Source organism: Gastrolobium bilobum, unplaced genomic scaffold (assembly GCF_033153095.1).
Source record: "Gastrolobium bilobum isolate Gb01-03AN ecotype WA unplaced genomic scaffold, APGP_CSIRO_Gbil_v1 utg16124, whole genome shotgun sequence".
In the NCBI taxonomy this organism is placed as follows: Eukaryota; Viridiplantae; Streptophyta; class Magnoliopsida; order Fabales; family Fabaceae; genus Gastrolobium; species Gastrolobium bilobum.
In genome coordinates this window covers 1,203-14,090 of record NW_026896110.1, presented here as the reverse complement: position 1 = coordinate 14,090, position 12,888 = coordinate 1,203, and the positions used below count along the sequence as shown (strand labels likewise).

General features: G+C 38.7%; 1 protein-coding gene and 1 long non-coding RNA gene across 2 annotated transcripts; one reads left to right on the top strand and one right to left on the bottom strand.

Annotated features, from left to right (window-relative positions):
- Positions 1 to 5,631: 5,631 nt before the first annotated feature.
- Positions 5,632 to 9,083, bottom strand: LOC133297847 (receptor-like protein 7). Its single transcript, XM_061497066.1, has 2 exons — positions 9,076 to 9,083; positions 5,632 to 8,758 (listed from the first exon to the last, which is right to left on the bottom strand). The coding sequence occupies exons 1-2, from the start codon at positions 9,081 to 9,083 to the stop codon at positions 5,632 to 5,634; spliced, it is 3,135 nt and encodes a 1,044-aa protein (XP_061353050.1).
- Positions 9,084 to 9,239: 156 nt separating this feature from the next.
- LOC133297831 (uncharacterized) lies at positions 9,240 to 9,922 on the top strand. Its single transcript, XR_009749683.1, has 3 exons — positions 9,240 to 9,377; positions 9,674 to 9,750; positions 9,851 to 9,922. It is a non-coding gene; the product is annotated as an uncharacterized LOC133297831 (long non-coding RNA).
- The last annotated feature ends 2,966 nt before the right edge of the window (positions 9,923 to 12,888 follow it).

The window sequence follows — 12,888 nt, the reverse complement described above, 5'->3', positions numbered from 1 at the left end:
TCGGTATAAATGCGTATCGAAAAATTATCCCAGAAAATTAATGTAAGTGCATGATAATTACTAGAATATTATATAGGACTTGTAAAACGAGTTTCAAGTCCAAATAATGAGAACTAGTGCCAGAAACTGATACTGGCTAAGAAAAGCGCGTACCAAAAAGGTGCTCAGAAAAATATAATAAAAATATAAAAATTCTTGTAAAATTGAGTAAGTTAAGAATCCAAATTTTGGGGTTAAAACGCTAAGCGTACCTATTAGAGCTAATACTGCGCGATTAAAACTTAAACCGCCTATAAATAGGCTGGCACATGATCCTAGGTCAGTTTTTTGAGCCTTGTGCGTGAGTTTCTGCCTCCTTGAGCTGCTGAGTGCTTCTCCATTGCTTTTCCTTCATTCCTCTTCACTTTGAGAGCCAAGAAGTCACCTTTCTTCTTGGTTTCTTCTTCAAACACATAAGGGGGTCTCTTCTGGGTGTGTAAAGAGCACCATTTCTGAGTTAGAGGGTCTGTGTGAGGGAGGTTTGGGCTGCTGACTTGTGGGTTGAGTAACCTTTGTGAAGAAAGAATCAACCTTTGGTGTGCCATTTTCGTGCACCATCATAGTCTGAGTTTGAGGAGCTGTTGGTGAGCTCCAAAAGCACTGTCCATTCCGTTTTGTGAGCCTTGGGTAAGTTCCCTCGCTTGATCATGGGTTTTAATGCTTTAAAGATGAAGTCTTTGCATGTTAAAGGTTAAAACGAAGTAACTAACACCTATGTGAACTTGTATATGCTTAAAAATGGATCCTTGGACGTGTTTTAGTGTTAAAGGTTGGACCTTTAAAGGATATCTTCACGAAATGCAGTTTCTGCATTCTGTCGTGAAATATCCGGATATCTGCCCGTGAAATATCCGGATATTGGATATCTGGATATGGGAATCTGGATATCCGGATATGGTCAGTGAGGTATCCAGATATTGCATATCTGGATATGTCCCCGAGGAATATCCGGATATTCTAGGATTTCGAAGAACAGTAGCTGTGCTGTGTGTACAGTAGGCTGTTGGGGGTTTGTGGACCCTAGATTGATGAAGTTGAACTTCTGTAATTAATAAACTAAGTCAGAATCATGTGATTAAGGGCTTGTGGCTTTGTTGGAAGCCTTAAGACGTAAATCGTTAAAGGAGAACGTAGTCTTTATGTTAATGCTTTTGAGTTATGTATGTTATACACTTGCTGGTCCTAAATCAGATTGTGATCTGCTGTGTGTTGGACTTGAGTTGTGAGGACTCTTGGCATTGGATAGTGAACTTGCAAGGTAAGCTTTTGTGTCCTCGGTTTAGCCATGTTGTGGTTCCACCATGTCCCATGGGGGTATGGTATATGCATGCTGTGTTACATGCTTTTGATGTTTTGGAAATGCTGTTGAGCTGTTATATGTTAGTGCCTTGTTTATATGCATGGAGGTGTTCCACCTATACGGTAAACCTGAGTATATAGAACATACAATATGGTGAGTCTGTGGGTGAGGTGTAAGCGGTGTTCCTTGTACTACATGTAGGTATAGACGTATTCCTACATTTCTCTGGCCAGTAGAATAGTGATTACACACATGCCATAGATATCTGTTGCACTGCATAGTTTTGAGAACTTATATTGATAAACTGCTTTTAGAACTTATATTGCACATGTAAGTGAGCTTGGGGTGGAAGATCCTTGAGGACCCCTTGACTTACTGAGATTTCTGGTTTAGAGATCTCACCCCACGTTTGGGGAATGCTTATTTCAGGGTCAGGTAATGTTGAGACCTCAGGCGGCAGGAGGCCGGAGCTGAGTTAGACATTGATGATATTATATGCTGACTTATTGGATGCTGGATATGCTTGCTGCTTATATGCTTTTAGCTTCATTTTATGTTTTTGGATTATCTTGTTGAGACGATGTTGATTTGGTGAGCATGGGGATTGTCCATGCCACATAGACTTGTTATGTCTTGCTTTTATCAGAGTTGTATTAGTGTATCAGGATATTGTCCGGATTACGTGATGTATTGCCGTGACTTAGATACTCACTTTATATGTTATATTGAGGTATTTCAGTAGATGTCTTATTGCAATTTACATTCAGGCGATATTTTATGAAATTGATTAAGTAATCATCTTGGTAATTGATAATGACGTCATAGTTGAAAAGAAAAAGAATATTCCACATTTTTAATTAAGTACCGCTTAATACGATGTAATGATAACACTACCGGATATATACGGGGTGTTACAAGATGCTTCAAGGAACTCTTCCTCCGTGTAGTGAAGATGGCTTGGGCAGAAGAAGATGGATAATAGGAAGCAGTAATGCAGTTGCAGTTAAAGATTTCTATGGTTGGCTAACTTATGAGCAGCAAGCGGGTGTGGGAGATAGTGCTTTGTGGTCCTTGATGTGGAGCTGGAATAGCCCTCAAAAAGCTAAAATTATGATGTGGAAAATTATGCACCATAAGTTACTTACTATGGAAACAATAAACAGGTGGGTTAGAGGAGCCGAACTTTGCCCAATCTGCCATGTTGCAAGTGAGTCTATTATTTATGCTCTTAGAGATTGTTTGGAAGTGAAAAATTTATGGATTAATTTGGTCCCAAATTATTTTAGAGCTATGTTCTTTGAAACGGACCTGGAGCATTGGCTGGAGTGCAATATGAGAGGAACATGGGGGATTATTTTACCGGATGATTGGTTGTCATTTTTTATCCTTGCAGTGTGGAAGATTTGGTGCTGGAGAAATGAGGTTAGGCATGGTGCTACTTTATTGGAGCTGTCTATAAGGGAACAAATAATTCGAAATTTGGTGAGGGATGTCGTTCAAGCTTTCAACTAGCCTAATAGCCATCAGATGGGTAAAAGAACTGTGACAACAAGCATTTCTTGGCAGTTTTCGGAGGTTGGATATGTTAAAATTAATACTGACGGTGCTGCTCGAGGAAATCCAGGACCTGCTGCTTGTGGAGGTATTATTCGAAACGCTTTGGTGATTGGTTAAAAGGATTTGCCTTTAAACTTGGTTCTTGTTTAGCCTTTAAAGCTGAATTATGGGGAATTCTTCGTGGGTTGGAAATTGCGTGGAGTGAAGGCTATATGCATATTGAGCTCGAAAGTGATTCAAAGAGTGCTATCTCTGTGCTCACCAACAATGGTGCAGCAGTCCGTGAGGGTCATCTGGTCACTCAGATACGGACTTGGTTACAGAAAGATTGGAGAAATAAGTTTAGTCATATTTACAGGGAGAGTAACACTTGCGCTGATTGGATGGCTAACTATATTCTGGATGCTGAATAGGAAGTTGATAAAGTTTTATGTGAGACTCCTCCTACTGGGATTTATTTGTTGTATTTAGCTGATCTTTCTTCTGTCGGGAGAGACCGTGCTTTAGTCGTTGATTAGTTTGTTTGTTTTTTCTGGGCGTTTAGCCTTTTATTTACCAAAAAAAAAAGGTGAATCAATTAATATAAGAAAATAAATAAATAAAATGACGTAATTTTTGGATAAACGGAGATAAATATATCTCAAGCTGATTGAGAAATATTTTTCTTATATATGGGAAGGGTTATGTTTACAACTTTTTTTGTTTACAACTCTTACAACCTCAACTATGTACTTCCAAAAGTACACTCTCTAGTATTGTACTTGTAGGAGTACATAGTTGAAATTGTAAGAGTTGTAAACAAAAAAAATTGTAAACTTAACCTGCCTATATATATATATATATATATATATATATATATATATATATATATATATATATATTATGTTCTAAGAGAGAATTTTATCTCCTACACACATACATATGTATGGAGAGTGATCTTTTGACTATGGTGTAAGATTTATAAGTCTTATTTCCCATTATAACCGTTGATTTCTGTTAGACTCCCCATCTCAACCGATGATTTTCGTCCAGTAACGGTTATAGTTTATAGAATTATATCAATTAATTAATTATTAATTTCAAATAAATAATAACAGCAAGATGGACAGAAATCAACAGCTGAGATAAGGAGTAAAACTTCTAAGTCTTACATTAGAGTCAAAAGATCTCTCCCTTATATATATATATATGTGTGTGTGTGTGTGTGTGTGAAAAAAAGATTTCTCAAGCAGCATGAGATAAGTTTATCTCCGGCCACTCCAAAATTACGTCGTTTTATTTATTTATTTTCTTATTTTAATTGATTCACCTTTTAATGGTTATGATTTCCCTTTTCTCTCTTCCTTTATCACCACTGATCCATCCTTGTACGGTAATGATTTAAAGCCGGAGATAAAATTATCTCAAGCAGATTGAGAAACGATGCCCTATATATATATATATAGGGTCCGTCGGATGTCATGTTACAAGACATCCTTTTTGTCCTGCCACCAATTATTAACTATGTATTCTGAGAAGTACATAGTTATAATATTAAAGTTACTTTTTTTTCTCTTCTCCATGTCAGAAAAAAACAACTTTACTAATTAAGTACGTACTCCCCAGAGTAGTTATATATATATATAGAGTGTTATATATATATATATAGAGTTTTATATTTATAAATTTTTTGTTTACAAAATCTTACAGACTACACTATATACTTCCGGGAGTACATAATGTAATTTGCAAAAATTTGTAAACAAATCTTTCCCATATATATATATATATATATATATATATATACATATACATATTTATGGGATATGTTATTCTACCTACCATTTTTTTTACCTACCTTTGCTTACCACTCTCCAATACCGTTAGATCAGAATCTTATAGGGTTTGTCTACTCTCATGTTGTAGGAGAGAGCATATCTTATGCTAAGACACAAAATGATGAGACCCACCACTAAAAAAGAGAAAAGAAAAGAAAAATAGCAGCACACTTATCGAAGTGTCTGTGGCATAAGATAGTAGTCTCCTACAATATGAGACTACTATTTCCCATATATATATATATATAGGGATATGTTTTTCTCATGTTGCATGAGACAAATTGTCTCATGCAACACACAAAAAGTGAGTGGGGCCCATTTTTTTTTCTCTCTTCTTCTTAGTGGGACCCACTCAATTTTTTATGTGTTGCATGAGACAATTTGTCTGATGCAACATGAGAAAAACATTTCCCATATATATATAATGGGAATGAGTTTGTTATGTTACAGAAAAATTTTAAAACTTGCTGCTGATACATAGAAAGTCGTGCCAATCACTTTTATTTTTTTATTTTTTAAAAAATGGTGGATCCCATGTCAGTTTGAGTCTATAACATGATGAGGACTTTTTCCTGTAACATAATATCTATAAATCCCATATATATATATATATATATATATATATATATATATATATATATATATTTTTGATCACTTGTATTCATGACTAAAAATTAAAGCCGTCATCAAACAAGATTGCCAAAATATAATGAAACAAGTAACCTCAAATCAAAGCCCATGGACTATAATGAGCAATTATAAAGCAAGATAAAGCTACTTCTTCCCACAATATTTACCAGTGTTGGACAAAGTCATTATTTTACAAAAACTAAAAAGCAAGAAAGACAGAAATAAAAAGCAAAACACAAAAAACAGCGCAAATAACATGATATATCAGCCCTTTTACCATCTGTTAAATCATCTAGGCCTCCACCTTAGAGTTCTGTAATTTTTCCCTCCATGTTGTTCATATACAAAATCAAGCTGAGGGAAGATTTTGTAGAGCAAATCATCCACATGCTTACTATACCACAGCCTCCATCTCTTCCAGAATATAAGGGGAAGGTTAACAAATCCAAAGCCAAAAGTGAATCCTATCTCAGAACTTAAAAAATTCCAGTCAATTGAACTATGTGTTTCAGGAGCTGTATATGGTGGTATTGGCAAGTCTTGTACTCCATCATCACTACAATTCTTGGTTAGTGGAGGTCCACATAACCCTTCATTGCCTTCAAAGGAATCTGCTTCAAAAGACTGAATTTGAGTACCTGTTGGAATTTTCCCCACCAAATGATTAAAGGAGAGGTTCAAAACTGAAAGGAAAGACAAACTTGCCATTTGTGTGGGAATAACTTTACTCAAATTGTTATTTGACATGTCTAATGACTCAAGCTGTGTCAGATTTCCAAAAGATAATGGGATGTGGCTAGAGAAAGCATTGTGTGATAGGTTAAGAACAATCAATGCTTTAAAACTCATAAGCTCTTCTGGTATTGGACCATCAAAATGGTTGGATGAAAGATCCAATGAAGTTAAGACAGCAAGAATTTTGGCCAACATCATTTGCATACCTTTGTTGACAACTATAACTGAATCTAGGTAGGTTCCACGCAACTGGTCAGCAATGCCAATGTAAGAGAACATGTGTTCAAGCACAGAAAGAGGTTCACCTGCTTCCATTTTGGCTATTTTCATAATAGTAACTTTGTTGAGAACTGACAATACATCCTTGTAACTCACAAAATCATGGAAATCATACATATCAAAAAATAAATTGCCTGGTTTCTCTGATGCTTTGTCTTTAACACCACCCATCATTGCTGTCCAGCTTTGCAAAAGTGTTCCTGGTAGTGTGCCAGTGAAATTATTAGAGGCAAGATCAATAATATGAAGCATCTCCCAATTGCCTGTGCCATGTTTGCATCCAATTGAACCATGTAGTTTGTTTGACCTTAGAATCAAGACTCGCAAGGTGGAAATGTTCTTAAAGAAGCAAGGGAATCTATCACTCAATAGATTGTTTCCAAGGTTTACAACTTCTAGCCTGTGACAGTTAACTAATGATTTTGGGATGGTGCCACCCATTAGATTTCCATTGAGATCAAGAAACCTTAAATCACATGAACTGGGAAATGAATCAGATAAATAACCTGATAGTTTGTTCCCAGCAAGATTTAATACCCTCAGAGTACTACTCCTTGTCAAACACTCAGGAATGAAGCCATTGAACATGTTATGGGAAAGATCAAGCATTCGAAGAGTAGAACAATCACAAAAGGATTCATCAATTTTTCCATGAAAGCTATTGTTTGAAAGGGAGAGGAAATATGCAAAATGGAGGTACTTCTTAGTATGAGGTGGGAAAAAGCTGAATCTATTGCTTGAGTAGTCCAACATGGCTGCATATTTTGGGAAAGTGGGAATTGACCCACCGAGTTGGTTGGAATGAAGGTCAAGCAATATTATATTGGAGACAAGATTTTCAAAGGGCCCTTCCAAATCTGTTAGAAAATTGTTGGAAATATTCAGATCAACCATAGAGTCAAATCTCCAAATCCAGTTAGGTATTGTCCCTTGAATCTGGTTGCTGGATAGGTCTAGAGAAATTAATTGGGATTGATTTCTCAAGAAAGCAGGGAATTCCCTCAACTTGCAGGAAGCCAACAATAGTCTCTTCTTACTGGGATACAATGAGATGCTAGGATCATCATTGAAAGTTGTATCAACTGACAAGTTGTTGTGTGAAAGGCCTAATGTATGTAGATTAGGCAATCTCCAAAACATATCTAGCCTTATTGTGCCGTTGAATTGATTTGAAGAAAGTTGGAGAAAATCCAGGTTTTTCATATGAAAGAGACACACAGGAATAGTCCCTTGTAATTTGTTGCCAGTCAAATCAACCAATTGTAATGTTGAGGAAGATGCATTTAAGATTTCATCTAAGAAACCATCAAATCCATTATGAGAAAGTGTAAGCTCCTGCAGAGAAGGAAGTGCAAATAGAGATGAGGGTACTCTCCCATTCAAGGAGTTGAAACCTAAATTAAGGACGACGAGATTCACAAGCCCCTTCAAGTAAGAAGATGGAATAGGTCCTGTGAAATTATTGTGAATGAGGGATAAATAATTGAGGTCCTTGGACATATTGAGAGATGGAAGAGGGCCAGTGAAGTTATTGAATGACAAGTCCAAGTGAACAAGTTGGGAGAGTCCTGAAAATGAAATAGGGAGTGTTCCACCGAATTGGCAGTAAGATAGATCTAATGTAGACAAAAGCTTCAAATTGGATATAGCACGTGGTAAGTGTCCAGAGAAATTTGTATTGGAAAGATTCAAGGTTTGAAGATATCCATCTTGTGGGAAGTATGGCAAGGAACCACCAAGGTCATGATTATCTGATATATCAAGGACCTTTAGTTTTTGTATTTGGAAGATATCCTTTGGAAAAACACCAGTCAATTCACAACTACTAAGCTGCAGGGTGGTCAAGCTAGAGAGATTTGCAAAGGATTCCGGCACCGGGCTTGACATATTATTCAAGTTCAGTTGAATCACAGAAAGAGACTGAAGCTTTGATAGGGAAGAATCAATTGGTCCTGAGAGATTGCAGGATGACATGCTGAAAACATGTAGCTTTTTCAATGAAGATATGGCATAGCACCACTCCTTCCCAGAAGTAGATACCCTTACACCATCCAGATACAGTTCTGTGATTTCTGTAAGGTTCTGCATAAGCATTCCTATATTTGGCTTCTCAAGTTTTAGAGTATGTATTGAGGTAAATGAAGTAGACAAATCAAGAGTAAACAACTTTGTCAGGTGAGTGATCTCAATTGGAATTTGACCCTCAAATCCAGCATTTGACAAGTTCAAATACCTTAAATTCTTCAACAAGCTAAACTTGGAAGGAATCATAGAATGGAAGTCATTGTAAGCCAAATTCAAATTCATCAAATAATGAAGGTTGAAGAGACTTGAATTGTCTAGGCCTCCGGAAATAAATTCCTGACTCAAGTCAAGACCAATTACATGTATAATAGCCCAACTTAATTAATTAGTAAATCTAGTGTAATTAATTGATTAACCATGTTTTACTGGGTAAAATTAAGTATAATGCTTAATTAAATGAATCTGAGTCACTTTGGAGTTAAAAAGTGTACTCAGTGAAAATTAAGGGGTATAAATGGGTACTGATGAAAGTGCCCAAAATATAAAAATAAAAATAGTAATATTCCTAGAATAATATTCCAGACTTTTGGGTAAAGTTTGGTAATTATTGGAGTTGAATAGATAGCTGAACCAATACCCGCTTAAAGTCACTTAACCTATGTTAAGTGACTAAAACACAAAAGAGCCCCAAACCCTCCCATTCCCGTCGATGCCAGAAACAGAAGAGAAGAGAGAAAGAAGAGGAAGAAAGAGAGGGAGAGGGAGAGAGAACCTAGGGGGAGCAAATCTCAACCATTTTGAGTGATTCAAAAGCTTAAATCGCTTAGAATCTCCTCCTCTTTCATAATCCTTGCTTTGTTTTGAGTGGGGAGCATTGTGGAGAGGGATATTGCCTCTCAAAAATTCGGCCATTGGAGAGATTTTGGAGTTTTGGTGGCTTCTACCTCCATGGGAGCTTGAGGAGCACTCACATCATTGTTGTGCAACCATTGGTGGTAAGATTTAAACCCTTGAACCTTATTTTCATGGAAAATCTCATGAGTAGGGTTTTGTGAATAGTAAAGTGGGAATTTTAGAAATTGTGAGTAAATTAACTATGTTCTAGGAAGATTTAAGCTTAGAGCATGTTATGAAAAATGCTAGGAACGACATTTAATCGGTGGAAATGAGCCTAGATAGTCATTTGATAATTGTTCATAATATTGGAAAATTCATGCTTGGATTGGTTAGTATTCTAGCATGTTGAACAATTAGTGAGTTGAATGATCGATTGTGTCCTTGTGATGTCTAGGATTGAGACATTTGGACCAACCGTGAGTGATCAACCATTGGAGCAAGCTATGGAGCTTGAATAGCTCATTGGAATTGGTAAGCTCATCCTTGTGTTGTGGTATGAATAGGATAGCTTGGATTGATGATGATGAGTTATCCTTGAATGCAATATGTTAATTGCATTACCCTTGTATAGGTGTATATTTGTAAAAGTGGATTGCTGAAACTGTTGGTGAAGAACAAAGGTCGACTGAAGCATTGAGGTAAGCCTTCGGACCTTGGGTGTAATTCCCTTGACTGTTCTACCAAGCCCTGAAAGGGTGGAGGTTGTCATTGTGTATATAAATGCAATAAAATAGTGTAATGCTTTGTTATACGTATGTGTATGCATTTGGTGTGGCATAGGATGGTGTTTCCCTATGTTGGTATGTGGCATGACGATGCGTAAATCATACTTGGTAGTTAGCTGGCCAGTAGGACTATTTGCATCTGAGTTTCCTTAGGACAGCTTGAGAGCTCGAGGGATTTCTCCTGGAGATGTATTGCACTTTGCATAGATATGTATTTACTGCATTATTATTGTTATTGCTATTACACTGATATGGAACTGTGGGGTGGAGAGATGCTCCAAGGACCCCTGGTTTACTGGATATATTCGTATATCTCACCCCGTGTTGTGGGGACCCCCTTTCAGGTAAGGATGCTGCAGGAGCCTCTGGTGGCAAGTGGCCATATATGGATTATGCATGAAATGTGGCATTTCTTTTGAGTTTATGCATGCCTTTGTAGTTGACATGTATAGGATTTTATTTTGAAAGCCCATGGTCATTTGTATATCTTGATTCATTGGATGAACTTAGCCTATGCTCATGCCTTTGGTTACACCTTTTGTTGATGGGAGCCAAGGGAATGATCATAGTGTTTTGTAAGCTAAGTTCTATGATTTGTAAAGGATATGTAATGTAAATGATGCCTACTTGAAATTCAATATATGCATGCTTGTTATGTATTGAGTTGTTGAATTGGTTGGGCTGAAAATCAATTAGGTACCCCTTTGTTTAAACTGGTAAACGATGAGAAAACAAAGGTCATGCTGCCCAAATTCTAGCTAAATCTCATGAGGAGAGGTTGGATGAGTGCTAGGATTTAGTTTTGGGGCATGGACATTTGGGGTTTGTAATGGGGATGCATATTTCCCTAGGCTTGGACTTGAGAAATGTGGGAATTGGAATTCCCTGGCAGCGCGCTTAAGCGCCCAGGAGCGCGCCCAAGCGCCCTGCTGCCCCTACGAGTGCCAATGCATTCTGCCTCCTCGCGCTGGAGCGCCCAAGTGGGGGCTTAAGCGCCCAGGATTGCACGCTGGAGCGCCCTGGCTTGCGCTTAAGCGCCCTTTGCTGCAGAAAGTTGGGATGCTTACTGTCCCCTCGTGTTTTAGCGCCCAGGGTGGGGCTTAAGCGCCCAGGGTTGCGCGCTTGGGCGCCCTGATGCGCGCTTAGGCGCCCATTCACACTGGAATGCCTGATGCTTACTGCCTCCGTGCGCTTAAGCGCCCAGATGGAGGCTTTAGCGCCCGATAGCGCGCGCTTGAGCGCCCGTTAGCGCGCTGAAGCGCGCGGGGCCTGTGACCAACACTCTCTTGTGTTGCTTCAAATTGTCCTAACTTGGGCTACAGTGCTCCGATTTGAGCACGGATTGAAGCCACAGGTAGCTAATGAAGAAACCTACAATATAGTAGAAGATGTGAACTAAATAAGAAGTAAATTAATGGTTTAAAAATGGAAAATGAACATGATGTTAAGCTTAATTTATCTGTTTCCGCAAGGTAATATGGTTATGATCACGAAATTGGGTATTATAAGTTCGGTATGTTTTAAAATGAAAAATTTATCCGGATTTTAATTGAAACCATGTGATTGTAACTGCGCTTAATATCATAATGCGATGTTAACAAACCGTTTCTAGAACGGGGTGTTACATCTTATGGTATCAGAGCAGTTTCGTAGGGAATAACTGTTAGCTATTGTTGAGTATGCTTAGTGTTTGATGCTTTATAGTTGTTTTAGTACTCTTTATGATTATTGCATTTGTGATCACTAAGTGTGGGCCTGATCAACTCACTTCTTTGTGTAACATGTGTAGTGACATGACGAGAAACCGAAACAACCCCGGACCATCAAACACCAATGCTCAGCCAGAACCTGTTTTGGCTGCTCTTGTGAGGCCTAGAAGTGGCCGTGGGGCAACGGGCGTACAACCTGATCCCGTGGCTGAAGCTCTTGCAGCTATTCAGAGGGAGTTGGCTGCTAGCAGGCAAGCCAATGAGAATCTAATGAAAACCAATGAAGACTCGCGGACTGCCATGGCCGCAATGATGACCGAGTTGAGGACGTTGAGGGGTCCTAGGCCCGTGAACCGGCAACCCACACCTCCTCATCACACTGCTACGCTTTCTCCACCTCCTTCACAAGAAGAGGGTGGAGTGGGTAACAATGAGGGTGAGGGTAGTCACCACTCCGGAAGTTGGAGTCATCACACTGAGGTTCATCAACCTCGAGTTGAAAATGTCGGTGATCATGAAGTGGAGGAAAGAAGATTGATGGCTTTCCGAAAACACAAACCTCCTTCTTTTAAGGGAGGTTATGAGCCAATGGCGGCTGCAAAATGGCTCCAAGCTATGGAGAAGATATTTAGGGTGATGAGATGCCCTGACGCAATGAAGTTGGCTTACTCTGTTTATATGCTGGAAGAGGAAGCGGAAGATTGGTGGACCAATACTGTGCAGCCATTAGAAGCTGAAGGTCGGGAGATCACATGGCGGTTGTTCGATACATTGTTCTTGGATAACTACTTCCCTAGAGAGGCTAGGGAACAAAAGCAGAATGAGTACAACGATCTCAAGCAAGGGTCGATGTCTATTGACCAATACTTCTCAAAATTCAATGAGTTGGTGAAATACGCCAACTATGGGCGAGCCTTACCCACTCCGGCTGAAATGACCTCCAAGTTCCAATGGGGTCTTAATGAGAAGATGTCTCGGAATATGTCAAATTGTGACATCCGAGAGTTCAGTCGGTTTGTGAACCAGTGTAGGAAAGTGGAAGAAGTGTATAAGGTGTCCCAAACCAAGAAGTCTTCTGAGGCCCAGGCACCTAGTTCCCATAGAGCAACGGGCTCAGGTTATTGGAAGGACAGGAAGGTGCAAGGCAAGAAGCTGAATGCGAATAAGCCCTTGAC